General features: G+C 36.9%; 1 protein-coding gene across 1 annotated transcript in view; it reads left to right on the top strand.

Moving 5' to 3' along the window:
• The first annotated feature begins 4,333 nt into the window (after nucleotides 1–4,333).
• The window catches only part of LOC128992154 (regulating synaptic membrane exocytosis protein 2-like), a 79,056-nt gene continuing 68,312 nt past the window's right edge, over nucleotides 4,334–15,077 (top strand). Inside the window, exons 1-2 of the mRNA XM_054415592.1 lie at nucleotides 4,334–4,638; nucleotides 14,692–14,896. Of these exons, the coding sequence (XP_054271567.1) occupies nucleotides 4,466–4,638; nucleotides 14,692–14,896 (378 nt within the window). The 5' untranslated portion in view covers nucleotides 4,334–4,465. The remainder of the gene's footprint in view (nucleotides 4,639–14,691; nucleotides 14,897–15,077) is intronic.

The raw sequence follows: 15,077 nt of genomic DNA, 5'->3' as shown, positions 1-15,077 counted from the left end.
TGGTAATGACGCTGTGTTTTCACAGTTCCGAGCCCGTCTCTCTTACCAAGATGGCGGAAATCGGCTTCACTACTGGTATAGCTGTAGGTATAGGAGTGGTGACTCTATATTTATTCTATGCTCTGTGGTCCACTATCTTTAGTGGTCAAAAATTTACTCATTAGTCAATACTGAAGTGTTAATTTTGATTACAATAGAACCTCGATAAACAAGTCATTCTCAATATAAGTGTCATTTTCAAACAATCTTAATATTCTAGATTACCCCTAATTGCATGTTCTTGCTGACTTCAATAAGAAGACAACGTTGATTGCAAGTCTTATTTATTACGATCAGGGAGGCTATCGAGGTTCTACTGTATGATAACCATTAATTTACATTAATAAGTAAACTTATGTAGCCTAACAACCCTCGTATTCGCTAACTGAAAGTGTTATGTAGCTTTTCATCCTATTTTAGCCCTCCTAAAATTGATAAACAAAAATCTTATAAGAGTACGGTATAAGCAAAATTAGCATAAAACTTTTCAATATTTTCTTTTATTCAAATTACTATCAGTATTTATTTACATAATACTGTAAGTTATTTTTGCATTAGTTGGAAGCATTTTTATTTCATCTTTGTAATTGTAAGACTAAGTGTTCTCAATATTTTTGTTATAGTAACATAATAAAGTGTATGTAGTTTTTAAACTGTACTTTATTTATTCCTCATCAATTATTTCATACTAACCCCAACACATTGTCCGGTGTCATATCCCGACACATGCATCGCCTTGTATCTCAGTGATGTGAAGTAAATAAACAAAAGTGCTTCACAAACTTGTAAATAGTGACATTTATGTATTAATATCAAACTATAGACACTGAAGATGCCTCAATGGACCAAAATGTACATAAGTGACTAAAAGAAAAACATCATCAAGAACAAAAGGAGACAACCAAATAAATACCCCCGCCGCAGCAAACCTGCAGACTAAGCGAATTTCCATTTGCCTTATTGGATTTACACTAAAATGTCTCCTTAAAAATATGTCATTTATTCCCTATTTAAATATAATAATTAGTTTAACGAGTACGTAGGTTTGCTGCAACAGGGAGGGTAAAAAAGTGTTTTTTTTTTGTTAAATGTTTATAGTTTAGTAAGAAATAAATGCGTTTTCCAAATTTGACCAAAATATCCTATACTCTAATACGAGCAATGTTTGCTTGTATGTATGTATGCTTGCTTGCTTGCTTGCAAACAAGATCTCAAAAACGGCTCCGACGATTTTCTTCAAATGTTGTAAATAGTTTATTTCTGGCCTAAAAACGAGTTTACTGCAGTTAGAACTGCCAACTGAAAATCACATTTTTATAACATTAGTCTTATGGGTTGCTAGGTAACCATGTTGGCTGAATTAAATAACAAGGAAAAGGTAAACAAAAGACTTGAAGTTGTAGCATGTGTTCATAATAAGCCAACTACCCACAGTATACTAGCAAATTACAAATACAGTACAAAAGGAATAACATCACTTGTTAATATTTAGCAAAGATTATACTGAAGATTACTCGATACATTGTAGTCAAGTGCAGCAGTGCGAAGTCTGGGATCTGTTTATGACGATTAGATTAAGGTATCTGCAATCCTAAAATGCCATAGGAAGGAAAGGAAACAGGTCCTCGACATAGGAAGTGGTGAAGGAAGTAATAAAGGCAATCATAAAATGCTATGGGAATAGAGGGAAACAGGTCCGTGACATAGGAAGTGATGAAGGAAGGAGTAAAGGCGAGCAGTTCGGAGGGTGAGAACTGTTTATGACAATTAGATTAAGGTATCTGCAATCTTAAAATGCTATGGGAAGGAAGGAATACAGGTCCGCGACGTAGGAAGTGGTGAAAGGAAGTAGTCAAGGCGAGTAGTCCGGAGGGTGAGAACTGTTTATGACGATTAGATTAAGGTATCTGCAATCTTAAAATGATATGGGAAGGAAGGAAAACAGGTCCGTGACATAGGAAGTGGTGAAGGAAGTAGTCAAGGCGAGCTGTTGGAGTGTTGTTTATGACGATTATATAAGGGTATGGGCAATCCTAAAATGCTATGGGAAGGCAGGGAAACAGGTCCGTGACGTAGGGAGGGAGTGGTGAAGGAAGTAGTAAAGGCAATCATAATATAATATGGGAGGGGAGGAAAACAGGTCAAGTAGTCAAGGCGAGTAGTCCGGAGTGTGGGAACTGTTTATGTTGATTAGATTAAGGTATCTGCAATCCTAAAATGCTATGGGAAAGGAAGGAAACAGGTCCGCGACGTAGGGAGTGGTGAAGGAAGCAGTAAAGGCAATCATAATATAATATGGGAAGGGAGGGAAACAGGTCCGCGACGTAGGAAGTGGTGAGGGAAGTAGTCAAGGCGAGTAGTCCGGAGTGTGGGAACTGTTTATGTTGATTAGATTAAGGTATCTGCAATCCTAAAATGCTATGGGAAGGGAGGGAAACAGGTCAGTGACGTAGGAAGTGGTGAAGGAAGTAGTTAAGGCGAGCTGTCTGGAGCGTGGGAACTGTTTATGATGATTAGATTAAGGTATTTGCAATCCTAAAATGCTATGGGAAGGGAAGAAAACAGGTCCACGACGTAGGAAGTGGTGAAGGAAGTAGTAAAGGCGAGCTGTCCGGAGTGTGGGAACTGTTTATGACGATTAGTTAAGGTATTTGCAATCCTAAAATGCTATGGGAAGGGAGGGAAACAGGCCCGCGACGTAGGAAGTGGTGATGGAAGTAGTCAAGGCGAGTAGTCCGGAGAGTGGGAACTGTTTATGACGATTAGATTAAGGTATCTGCAATCTTTAAATGCAATGGAAAGGGAGAGAAACAGGTTTGCGACGTAGGAAGTGGTGAAGAAAGTAGTAAAGGCAAGTAGTATGGAGCGTGGGAACTGTTTATGACGATTAAGGTGTCTGCAATTCTGAAATGCTATGGGAAGGGAGGAAAACAGCTACGCTACGTTGGAAGTGGTGAAGGAAGTAGTCAAGGCGAGCTGGCCGGAGTGTGGGAACTGAATATTGATTAGATTAAGGTATCTACAATCCTAAAGTGCTATGGGAATGCAGGGAAACAGGTCCATGACGTAGGAAATGGTGTAGGACGTAGTAAAGGCGAGCCGTGTGGAGTTTGGGAATGGATTTATGTATATCCAATACTAAGACTGCTTTCAGAGTGAACTAATGATTTTCCCCGAGCAAAGCTCGGTCCCCAGGTACTGTTCATAAACAAGCAAACTACAATAGTTTACTTATTCTACATAAGAACAACATCGGAATTTTAAAATGATAGTATTTTGGAATTTTCCCTTTAACCATTAGGTGCATTATAACGCTTCAATATACTAAATTATTTGTTTTTAAGCTCTACAAAATGGTTTGGAAGGAAATCACTAATTTTTTTTGTTTTTAGGGTCAAAAATAGGAAAAAACAAATTTTTACCCCATAAACCCCTATTCCCATAGTCCGATTATGTTGGTTCACGATCTTGTTTGAATAAATGTAGGATTATACCAAATTTCATCAAAATCGGGTCGTGTTTACTCGAGTTTGCTACCGGACACATATGTACTGTATCATCTTATTACACATTTTGTCTTGTGCGAGTTTTTGCCACTTTCCATCAGATAAATTAGCTGGAAGGTGCTCCCCTAACAATTGAAACCTCACTCATCCTAAATTGTTTTTGATGGGTTAAAACTAGATAGGTAGCTGCCTTTAATTATTAGGCTTTCTGGCTTTTGATACATGTTCTGAGCTTAAGAAATATTATATTATATTAGATGTCTACGATGCCGGCTTACGACGGTTGTAGTAAAGCAATGATAAGCGTAATGAATGAAATGACAGCTGTCTTACTGATAACTTTCAGATGGTTCTTTAACCAGGGCCATTTACTAAAAGTTAGTAACCAGGTACAGATAAGGCCAAATTTGAATCCATCAAAAAAGGTTCTGACTTCTCAGGATCGAACTGGCAACCTTCTCTATTACCAGACCAGCACTATATCCACCCAGCTATTTAGCTATACGTATCATTCGTGTACAAAAAAGTCTTAGTCAAAGACAGTTAAAACAAGGCTTCTCCCAACCGAATCCTCCACTCATAATCTAAATTACGAGATCGAGATTTGGGCAATCACGCAGACACATTCAAGACAGATTTTCGCGGGTACCCGTTGCGTGGGTGTACAGGAAACTAGGTTCGTCGCTTCCCCGCGGCGGCGGCAGAGCGCAGCACGTTCATTCAAAGTGGACGTTTGCGCGCGCAGAGATCAATACACCCTCTGACGTCACTGTGGAGGAGCGCCCCCATTGGCCGACACAGTCGCAGTCCAGCTCGTCGGTGAATGGGTCCGTGTCGGTGGCGAAATGTCCGCGGGTTTTCGCTGTTGCGGTTGACGTTAGCGGTCGCGCGATGATGTAGCGAGATGCCTAGGGCTCGCCATGTGTCACGGCGATTGTGTGCCGACCGCGTGTAGTGCCGTAGACCGTGCTACGATGGCCTCGGACCCAGCGCTGCCCGACTTGTCGCACCTCACACCCGAGGAAAGGCAGATCATCGAGAACGTTATGCTGCGGCAGAAACAGGAGGAGGAGCGCGAGCTGGAGATCATGAGGTGGGTCGTAACTACCAGCAATACCAACATTACCAGCCACCCCACCTATACCACTACCGGCCTACCAGCGGTACCCGCAGATCGATTCGCCTGCAATCGTTTACTTATTTACCAAATTAAACCTTTACCCTAAAACAATTGACCCTGTTTAAGAGGGCCTCTTGAAACCACAAAGAAACATTGACTTCACACCCCATCCAATAGCGTTACATCATCTATTCATCTATTGATTTAGTTTCACACCAAGAACAATTATCGAATTACCGTCTCAATTATGCAATTTTACGTAAATTGGCTTGTCTCTGAAATAGGCTCTAAGACCCCTACTAATAACGCACGGTCGCTATAAATCTTTAATGAAACCACATGACCCACACCATGACCCACATTTCTCAGCCTTGGGAAGAGAAAGACTATGCTGTTATGTAAATAGTTTTTTGTTTTAATTCCTTATATCCAAAGTTCACTTTTTATGTCAACTACGTAACCCTGTATAGTTCATTCTTACCTTTTAATTTTTGATCAGTTTTGTTGAGTGCCCAATTGGTTTCTAAAATACAATCATTAGATATGAAATCCTATTAAACTGTGCACAACCGCTTTACAACGATATTAAGAGTGATTATAACATAAGACACTGTTTTGTGGTCTTTGGTGTCTTTGACAGTCGCAAGGCGTTACTTAGTCAATATGGCTACAGACGTGTGGTGCGGGACTAGCATATCTAACTATTGGAAGGCGCTTTATACCGTTTACTAAACAGTCGGATAAATGTTAAAGAATATAACGAGTTGTGCTAATTTATTGTTCATTTTACATGTTTGATTACCATATTGCTTACCATAAAGGATTCTTAAAGTCTTTGTATTGTTCATTAAACTTTCCATTTTAAGCATTTCCAGTTCAAACACAACAGTGATTACTGTGCTGTAGTAAGTTTAGTAAAGTAATTTAAGCTGTTGAGACAACATGACACGTTATGTGGAACTGTTAATAAACAGAGAAAGAAACACATTTTATCCATTTAACACCCCCCTTGAATCAAACGGAAATCCCCTTCTCCAGATTCAACATATTGGAACATACTCTCCAGGTTGAAAAATACTCCGTTTCAATCATAATCGTTAGAGGTATTTTTGTGAAAATACGTGTTTTCCGTTTTTATGGCTATTTATGGGAAAACCGTAATTTAAAAATCAAAATTTCAAAAACAAACCAAAAACACTTGAATAGACCATGGATTACTCACACCAAATTTCATCAAAATCGGGCCACAGTTTTAGTTTGTAGCTATATGAACACATCTACACAAACACACACTCACACATACAAACACACAGATATATCACTTCGAAAACGACTTTTTGGTTTCAGGGAAACCCGAAACGGATATTTTCTCCTTAAACTCAAAACTCTAACATTTTGACGACAACAATTATTCTCCGTATAGTTACTTAATAACTGTTAATAACGATTATATTAAGGTATCTACAATCCTAAAGTGCTATGGGAATGGAGGGAAACAGGTCCATAACGTAGGAAATGGTGTAGGACGTAGTAAAGGCGAGCCGTGTGGAGTTTGGGAATGAATTTATTTATCTCCAATACTAAGACTGCTTTCAGAGTGAACTAATGATTTTCCCCGAGCAAAGCTCGGTCCCCAGGTACTAGTGTTTTAACTGCAAATAACCAGCTGATCATAGCCATTGACCTCGTAGTAATCTTATCTATTCAACACTCATGCTTCACTAATTTCCACCTTAAAACTTCCATCCTAGTGTGTATGTGTCGTATAGTTCTAATCAAATCGTAGTACTACTTCCCCACGAATATTAGAACAGAAACGGTAAGGATCATAAACAAATTACGTGACTGACCCACCCGATTGTCTATACTAGCCGTAACAGCTGGTCTGCAAGGTTTTTTGACAGTTCTATTAAAATATTAATAACAAGTAGAACGGGTACACAGCTAGTTGCAATTAAATAAATAACAGCTGATTAGAATGCAGACGTTTCAAGCGTGGGGGGGGGATTCGTGCTGGGGTCCCCCATGCTTTTCTTTTGGTGGATATTTTACGTTATATCTCGTTTTCTGGTAACTTTATGGGAATTCTGCCATTTCCCCCGAGTCAATGGGATCAAGACGTTTAATTTAAGACCCCACCCACTTTCCTGCGACTTGCCAGACGTCCACAATTTTCTGGTAAAAATGTTGTCCTACATAATTATAAGGATGTCATGTTTACTTTCGTGCAGTGACATCAATTGTTTATGTTTTTGGTCCATACTGTTTCTGTTCTCGTATTCGTGATACCTACTTCTACTTCCTAAACATTTTCGACGTTTAGCCTAGACGCAAGTAAATTTAATATTGTCTCCAAAACTTAAATCTTCCTGGGTAGGCCTAATTTAATTTCACTTTGTGCTAAATGCTAATGAATGCACCCCAAAATTCATTTTTTATTTATCCTGTGCCACCTAGTACATTTTCCGAGTTCGCCGCATCTGACAACACGCATTTTTCAATCCGTTTTCCGTTTGCATTAGTTGGAACAACCGCCTGCTCTACTTCTCTGTTCGGTACTCTTTTGTAACACCACAAAATAAACTTGAAATCAAATTTAAAATGTATTTGGGAGGTGAAGTTAGGACCAGTCATCTCTACCACTTAACCTCCAAAACATAAATAAGATATTAATTTTACTAATCTTACTAATATTATAAATGTGAAAGTTTGTGTGTTTGTTTGTTTGTTTGAAGGTCAATCAATCACGCTTTAACTACTGGACGGATTGGGCTGAAATTTGGCATGATGATAGCTCACATTCCCGATTAACATATAGGCATATTCTTATTTTAAAAATCCTTTCGGGCTCCACCCCAGTGGCTCTGTAGTTTCCCATGTTAACCTTATGAATATTCATATTTAAAGGGAATTAAAGAATTTAGTCAGCTGTTTCAACTAAAAAAATGGTTCTATGATATGCAAAAGTATTAAAAAGTTATAAGATTTACCAACAGGGTGCAGCAATATTATTTTTTTGCATTTATGAAATCACTTAATTTGAACTAAGCAGCAACAAAACTGTGATAGGCAATGAGAGGATTGTTTACAGTTATGTTTATGTTTTTGATTGCATGAAAAATTTGTGATATTTTGCAAATTAGTATTAGTTTATTTTTCTATATTGTTTAGGTGAAGTGGAAGAACATTATGGCTATAATATATACCGTAAATTTAAAGAAGCAAATTTTATCAAACTGTGTCCTTCCCCATTGCAAACGCTAAGTTGGAGTATAACTGCAATAAGCATTTTACACTTATATTCCAACCCCGTACGAAGGACGGGTACTCTGCTAGTCGTACTAATAGTTCAATTTAATAAATTTGTATAATTTTGAGCAAAATTATGGTTAACGTCATTGGAGCATTAGTAATATTTCGGTACTGTTAAACTGATTCATTTGACTCAAGTAATCTTACCAACATCAAAACAATAAATCTAACACAACAAACAGCCCATGAATGAAGACAATTAGCCGTTCAATCCGAGCTACGCACTAAACTACAAAAGTTTGTTAATAATTTATTTAAATGGGTTACAATAGAGAAGCGGCACTCTAAGCTGTAGAATTTGAAATCGTGGAAAACATTAATGTTATGCATGAATGCTGTAACACAATTTTTGAACCATTTGCTTCTTTAAAAACACGTAAAGGTATTCAAGTTGAGCATTATGTCATCTTTTTCTCAATCTGGATACCGGTTGGCCTGGTTTGAAATTCCAAATGCCAATGTAACTTGTTTGATCGAGACTAGAACTTTGGTTTCTTGAAAGAAGTGAGGTATTACTTGTATTTGTGTTTAGTTCATAACATCATTGGAATGGAATTTGGATAAATTAGTGGACATTCCACTTCTATGGAACATTTAAATGAGCTACAGCATAGTTGAGTAAGTCTCCCATAGAGGTCGCTAGTCGCTACCATTAAAATTCTATTTTCCCTTAACTTTCTTTATGCCTAACAGACCAAGAAAGTTGAGGTTGTATTCTAAAATCAACGAACATAAAATACATATAGTTGTCTGGCGAAAATAAAATGGCCACGTGACATTTGTTTACAAGATATTTTGTTTGGATTAAAATTGTCAGATTTTGTGTTTATCATATTTGGAGAAAACGACAACAACTAAGTTTAAAATCTATCCGTTAAATTGGCTCATTGGAACAAAATCAAAACTGTAGGCCTATAAAAAACAAATTATTGATGTATAAAACAAATAAATACCAATATGGACATACGGAGTGCAACTTTAGGGATTGGCTAGTACCTCAATATAGATATTATCTGGCCAATCGAAAATGCTGAGGAAGATAACCAAGGCACCTTGGTACGTAACCAATAGAACACCTTCATGTAATACCCACGAATACTGGAAAAATACCGGTATGGATCATAAACATAAACAAATGACGTTTTTGGCCCGAAAATAAACATGATTTGACATTGCTTAAATGGAACTGCCAAAACATATGTTCAATGCTATTAGTATAGGATTCGGGCCAACAACGTAATTTGTTTATGTTTATGATCCATACCGGTATTTTTCTAGTAATCGTGGTAATACCTTAAGATACCCACAGTCAAGGACGAAATCATGACCTTAAGTGAAATATGTTTCAAAATTAGAATCTCATCCAAATCATTTAGCATTTGAACTTGCTCAATAACGCAGACACGATTTATAGACTTGAGACGCTCGGATTCTCGACCGACCCTTCATATTTTTGTATTGCAAAGTGGTTCATTGAAGAATATTTGTTGTCGACAGTGTTAACAGTTATTTGTAATACTCAAACGTTACAAAAAATGTATTGTATTGCACAGCTTTTTCTTGTTCATATTAATTTGTAGAGCAGATTGTAAAGTAAACAATTAAAACAAAATGTGTTTATGAAGGATGTGCCGTTGTGGAAAGCGGCTGAAGGGAGCCTCTCGCGATGAAGATGATGACGTCATTGTTTCTCGAGACTCGCGTAATCAAATTCGTCTGCTTCTTTCTTTGCTGGCGTGTGATGTACAGCCATCGGTTTTCGTGGCGTAGTGGATATAGTACCAGGCTGATGTGCAAGAGGTATCAAGATCAAATCCCATCGGTGACACATAACTTTTTGTCAAAGATTTTGCTTAGAATGCCATTTCTTCTTAACTGTACATCTTTTGTTAGAATTTGAGGCATTTATAATTTTATTTTATGAACAGAATTTTACCTTCATTAGATTTTTTCATTATCAACAAGTTTGGTTTGTTAGGTTAGGTTATGACGTAACTGCCGGTGTGATGACGTCATTGTTTTATATTGCTTCATCCAGGTCATGCTGCAGAATCCATGACGTCACACTAGTGGATAGATTTCATTGATAAATTCATTGCAATTGGCATTTCTATATGTTTTAGGTAAATAAACAAGCTGGCTGTCTGTAAGATTTTAATAATGGCAAGAGTTTAGTACAACGTACAACTATCCACCACTGTGACGTAGTAATTGAAGTTTTTATCGAGAAATTTCACATTTTAAAATCAGTTCAATACGAGTTCCATGCAATATAGGGGTAATTGCATGGAGCGAATTGAGCTGCGTAGCTTTGTAGCTGACTTGACCAGCTGTTAATTTAGCCAGGGACATTTTTTAAAACCCCAATGATAAAGGACAGCTGAGCCCAGATTCGAACCATCAAAAAGCTGTTGAACTTTTTCAGGGTCGAACGGTGACCTTACCAAGGAATTTTTTTAAAGTTCTTACTTCACTACCTAATTGGTTTTCAAGACCACCCGTTATTTAATCGAGCTAAATCATCCGCTCCTTTTGAAATTGATCTTTAAAGTATTTTTACGAAAACATGGCGTTTCTGTTTACTTTTGTACATATGTTTGTTATTACGCTCAAAAATTATTATAGTCGCTTTAAAGCATCTTATTTTCTCCATCCGCATTAATTTATCCAAAATTATATCAGTTTTACAACAATTAAATTTTCAAGCGTACAAAGTTTACCGGCCAGGTCGATAAGTAACATAAATATATATTTTATAAACAAAATTTGTGTACAAATAATATTTATAGTTTACATACCTTTATAACATTTTTCAATACTAATAATGCAACTATTGCAACGGATAGTAAAGCAAGCAATAGTACCGCAATATGAGTGCAGTGTACATTGCATCGTGGAAAATGTAGGCAATCGTCAGAACAATTCACCTAGTTCTTTATTAATTTTATCACTTTTTGTTGCTCTTACTATTGCTTTTATTTAAAACGCCGTTTGTCATTAGTCGTTTTATAATATTGAATCAATACAGTTTCGGTCGGCATAATTAGAGCAGCACCTAATGATTGGCGATGGATAGATGAATTACCAGCGTAAAAATCAATGGTGTCGAAACCTAAACTGAATAGAAATAAAAGGTATGGCTATAAGGAAGATGAGAATATACATACAAACCATACAGAAGATAAGGATGGTAATGTAAAACCACCAAAATGACTTGTGGTTTCAAGTAGGCCTACTCAGATGGCTCCTTCTTGGATGAAATGGAAGCAACAGTGGAACTGGTACTACACAGCTTCTGGCCTTGATAGGAAATCAAATGCAGTACAGGAAGCATCATTTATGTCTAGTTTAGGCCCATATGTTATAGATATATTATAACAGTTTTGATTTCAGGGATGATGAAGATATTAAATTAGATGAAGTTGTTCAAAGATTTGATAAGTTTTCTGTCGGTAAATCTAATGAAGTATTTGATCGATTTTTGTTCAACAAAATCGCCCAAGAAACCGATCAAAGTTTTGAAGATTTTTGTACAAAATTCCAAGCTAATTCTTGAAATTTTTAGCAACTAAAAACAGTTTGATTAGAGATAGAATCAAAAATATGCCAAGATCTATAGAATCAAATATGCCAATAGAAATTGGCATATCAGATTCTAGCTTAAGGGAAAAATTATTTTCTACTGAACCTTACTCTAGATTATGCAATTAGTAAGTGTAGGGCACATGGACAAACTAAGAATCAACTAGCAGAAATATCCGCTGACAGCCCTAAAAATGTTAATATCGTTAAAAGGGATGATTCTTTTGTTAAGTTTTGCATGCCCTTTGGTTTGGTATCGGCCCCTGAAGTGTTCCAGTATATTATGTCAGACTTGCTCAAAGGAATTAAGAATGTAGTGTTCAATGGATGATTCAACGCATTCACAGTAACAATTAAAAAGACTTGCAAAAGATCACGAATGAATTATCATTCCTATGTATTCTGATACAGTTTCTCGAATCAGAACAAATGTTGGAAAATGCAAAGAGCTTTCTAAATTGAAGGAAATAATGTGGAAAGGATGGCCCGAAGAAAGAAGCACTGTTGACAAGGAATTGGTCAAATATTTCACTTTCAGAAAAGAAGTAAGTTGCTATGATGGTCTTTTGGTTTAAAGGAAGCCGTTTGATTATACCTGATGAAATGAAACTTAAAGTGTTGCAGAATATTCACCATCCTCACAAATTTGTTAAAAGGTTCAATTAATACAGCACGTGACTATATTGTGTATTGGATAAATATGGAAAGAGATATTGAACAATACGTAGCAAGGTGCAATGTATGCAGCAAATCAACGAGATAAACCTCAAGATGTGATCCTTCAAGAAACAGTACCAGTGAGGCCATGGCAGTTATCGGAGTTGATGTTTTTGAATGTGGAGGTAATGATTTCTTAGTAATTGCTGATAGTTACTCAGGATATTTTGAGTGTGAAAATCTAAGGAACAAAAGTAGCATCACTTCAAAAGTAGCACTTAGTTACACACCTAAAAAAGTACTTTGCAACTCATGGTATGCCAGATGAACTAAGAACTGATGGAGGACCATGTTTTGCTTCTATAGAATTTACTAAATTCGTATCCGAGTGGAAATTTAATCATAGAACTTCATCTCCTCATTTTACCAGATCCAATGGGCTAGCTGAGAGGTATGTCCAAGGAGGGAAAACAAATTGTCGAGTCAAGAAGAACAGTCCGATATTTATTTTGCACTTATTCATCACCGTAACCTAACACACCAAGAAGTAACATAGGTTCCCCAGTTCGGCGACTGATGAGTCGGAGGACAAAGACTCTTCTTCCATCTACGACCAACAACCTTATTTTGATGGTCATAAAAATGTTTAGCTAGAAAATTTAAAAGACGAGAGTTTTTACATGTGAAGGAGGGATGACTGTAGTAGTTAATCAAGGCGTATACGCCTTGGTAGTTAATATGTTAATAACATGGGCTAATTGTTCAACATATGTTTTGTGTTATTGTTACTTTCTCCCCCTATACCATAGTATATGGAGAAAGTATTGTTTTCGTCAAAATTTTCGAGTTTGAGTTTTGAGTGGATATATTCGTTTTGGGTCCCCCTGGACCCAAAAAAGTGGTTTTCGAAGTGATGTCTGTGTGTGTGTGTGTGTGTGTGTGTGTGTGTCTGTGTGTCTGTGTGTGTGTCTGTGTGTCTGGATGTGTACAGAGCTAGGGACTACACCTGTGGTCCGATTTCAATGAAATTTGGTATGTAGGTTCTAATCCGTGGTATCTCCAGGCGTTTTTTTAATTTTTTTGAAATTTTGATTTTTTATGGGGATTTTCCCATAAAAACCCATAAAAAACTGAAAAAATCGGATTTTCTCAAAAATGGCCCGAACGATTTTAATAAAAATTTAGTATGTTGTAGCCCTTTAAATTCTGAACAAAATGGTACAAATCCCATTTCTGTAAAAATTACGGTTCAAAAGTTATGGTAAATTATGTTATTTTCCCATAAAACCCCCATAAAATAACGAAAAATAGGATTTTAGACAAAAATCCGGTTTTGATTTAACAGAGTATGTTATGATACTTACAATTTTGATAGTTTTTGCCATTTTTTAGAAAATTTTATTTTTAATGGAGATTTTCCCATAAAACCCCATAAAAAACTGGAAAAATAGGATTTTCTCAAAAATGGCCCGAACGATTTTGATAAAAATTTTGTATGTTATAGTCCTTTACATTCTAAACAAAATTGTACAAATCCCATTTCTGTAAAAATTACGGTTCAAAAGTTATGGTAAATTATGTAAATTATGATTCATTGCTTTTAAATGCGTTTTTGCCAGGCCCACGTCTTCTCTCTTAGATATTCTTTTATTGCACCTCGTTCTTCCACGTTAAACATTTGATCAGATTAGATTGGAAGTCATGACAGACGAGCATGCTTGGGGCAAACAATATTTTCGTGTACTCTCATTTTAATGTCTCTTTATTACGGACGTCAGAAGAAGAAATATGACTCAGCACTTGAAGCTAAGGATGAGAAGTAACCATTAATGCAACATTTACCATAACTAACTAGAGGATCATACTTCTTAGTTTGCGCACTGCTAAGGGAATGAGGTAAACAGTAAACACTTTTCAGCTACAGAGAATAATTGATACAAGGCTAATTCACAGATATCTTAAAAATCTGCTCCTGAAAAAACAGAAACGTATGGAAATTGTCTTGATGAGAATTGATGTGACGTTGAAAAAGCTCATGGAGATGAGCTACAATCAGCTATTACTACACCTACCTATTAGAACATTTTCGTCTGGTAAAGGCTACCCTAATTGCTGCTATGTTGGAATTAGTACTAACATCCTTTATCATTTAAAAAAGAGGATAGTTGCCTATTCTAACATTGTATCTGACTGTCCAGTCCACATAGGCATCAAGCTTTTAAGTAGAACATATCCAGCAAAGCAAGTGGTAAGCTGGTTCAGTACAAGAGTGAACTGTAGTGATAAAATTTCGTGATGAGCCCACGCGTCTTCTTCCAACTGAGCCACCTAAGTACTTCATCATTCTTTAAACGGTTCTTAAACGTTACTGTTCTGGCTATAGTGACTCCTGGACTATAGTTACACCTCTTACAACCTACTATAGACTCGTGCTCGTATTACATGCAGCAGCTTAACGTTTATTTTATTTTGCAGGCGGAAGCAGGACGAAGTAGAAGTCCTGGAGGAGACGATCCGGCAGCGTTCTGAGCAACAGAAGAAGGCGGGGGTTGAGCTAGACGCTACTTGTCACATCTGCCTCAAGACCAAGTTCGCGGACGGCGTCGGTCACATGTGCAACTACTGCAACATCCGATGCTGTGCAAGATGTGGCGGCAAAGTCACTCTGCGCTCCAACAAGGTAAACACTTTTTATTAATGATTTCGTAGGCTATTTTCGAAAAGAGCCCGTTAGGTTAGTTTGTTTCCGTTTAGTAATGTTTGGTGTAATGATAAGGTGGCCTAGGCCTTTTTGAAAATTAGCAAGAAAAACAGCACACGAATACAAATTGACGTATTTGTAAATTTGTCTCAACATTTCA

This window comes from Macrosteles quadrilineatus, unplaced genomic scaffold (genome assembly GCF_028750875.1).
Source record: "Macrosteles quadrilineatus isolate MER2022 unplaced genomic scaffold, UCM_ALF_1.0 Scaffold_4__1_contigs__length_99947679, whole genome shotgun sequence".
Classification (NCBI taxonomy): domain Eukaryota; kingdom Metazoa; phylum Arthropoda; class Insecta; order Hemiptera; family Cicadellidae; genus Macrosteles; species Macrosteles quadrilineatus.
This window is presented reverse-complemented; position numbering and strand designations above follow the sequence as displayed.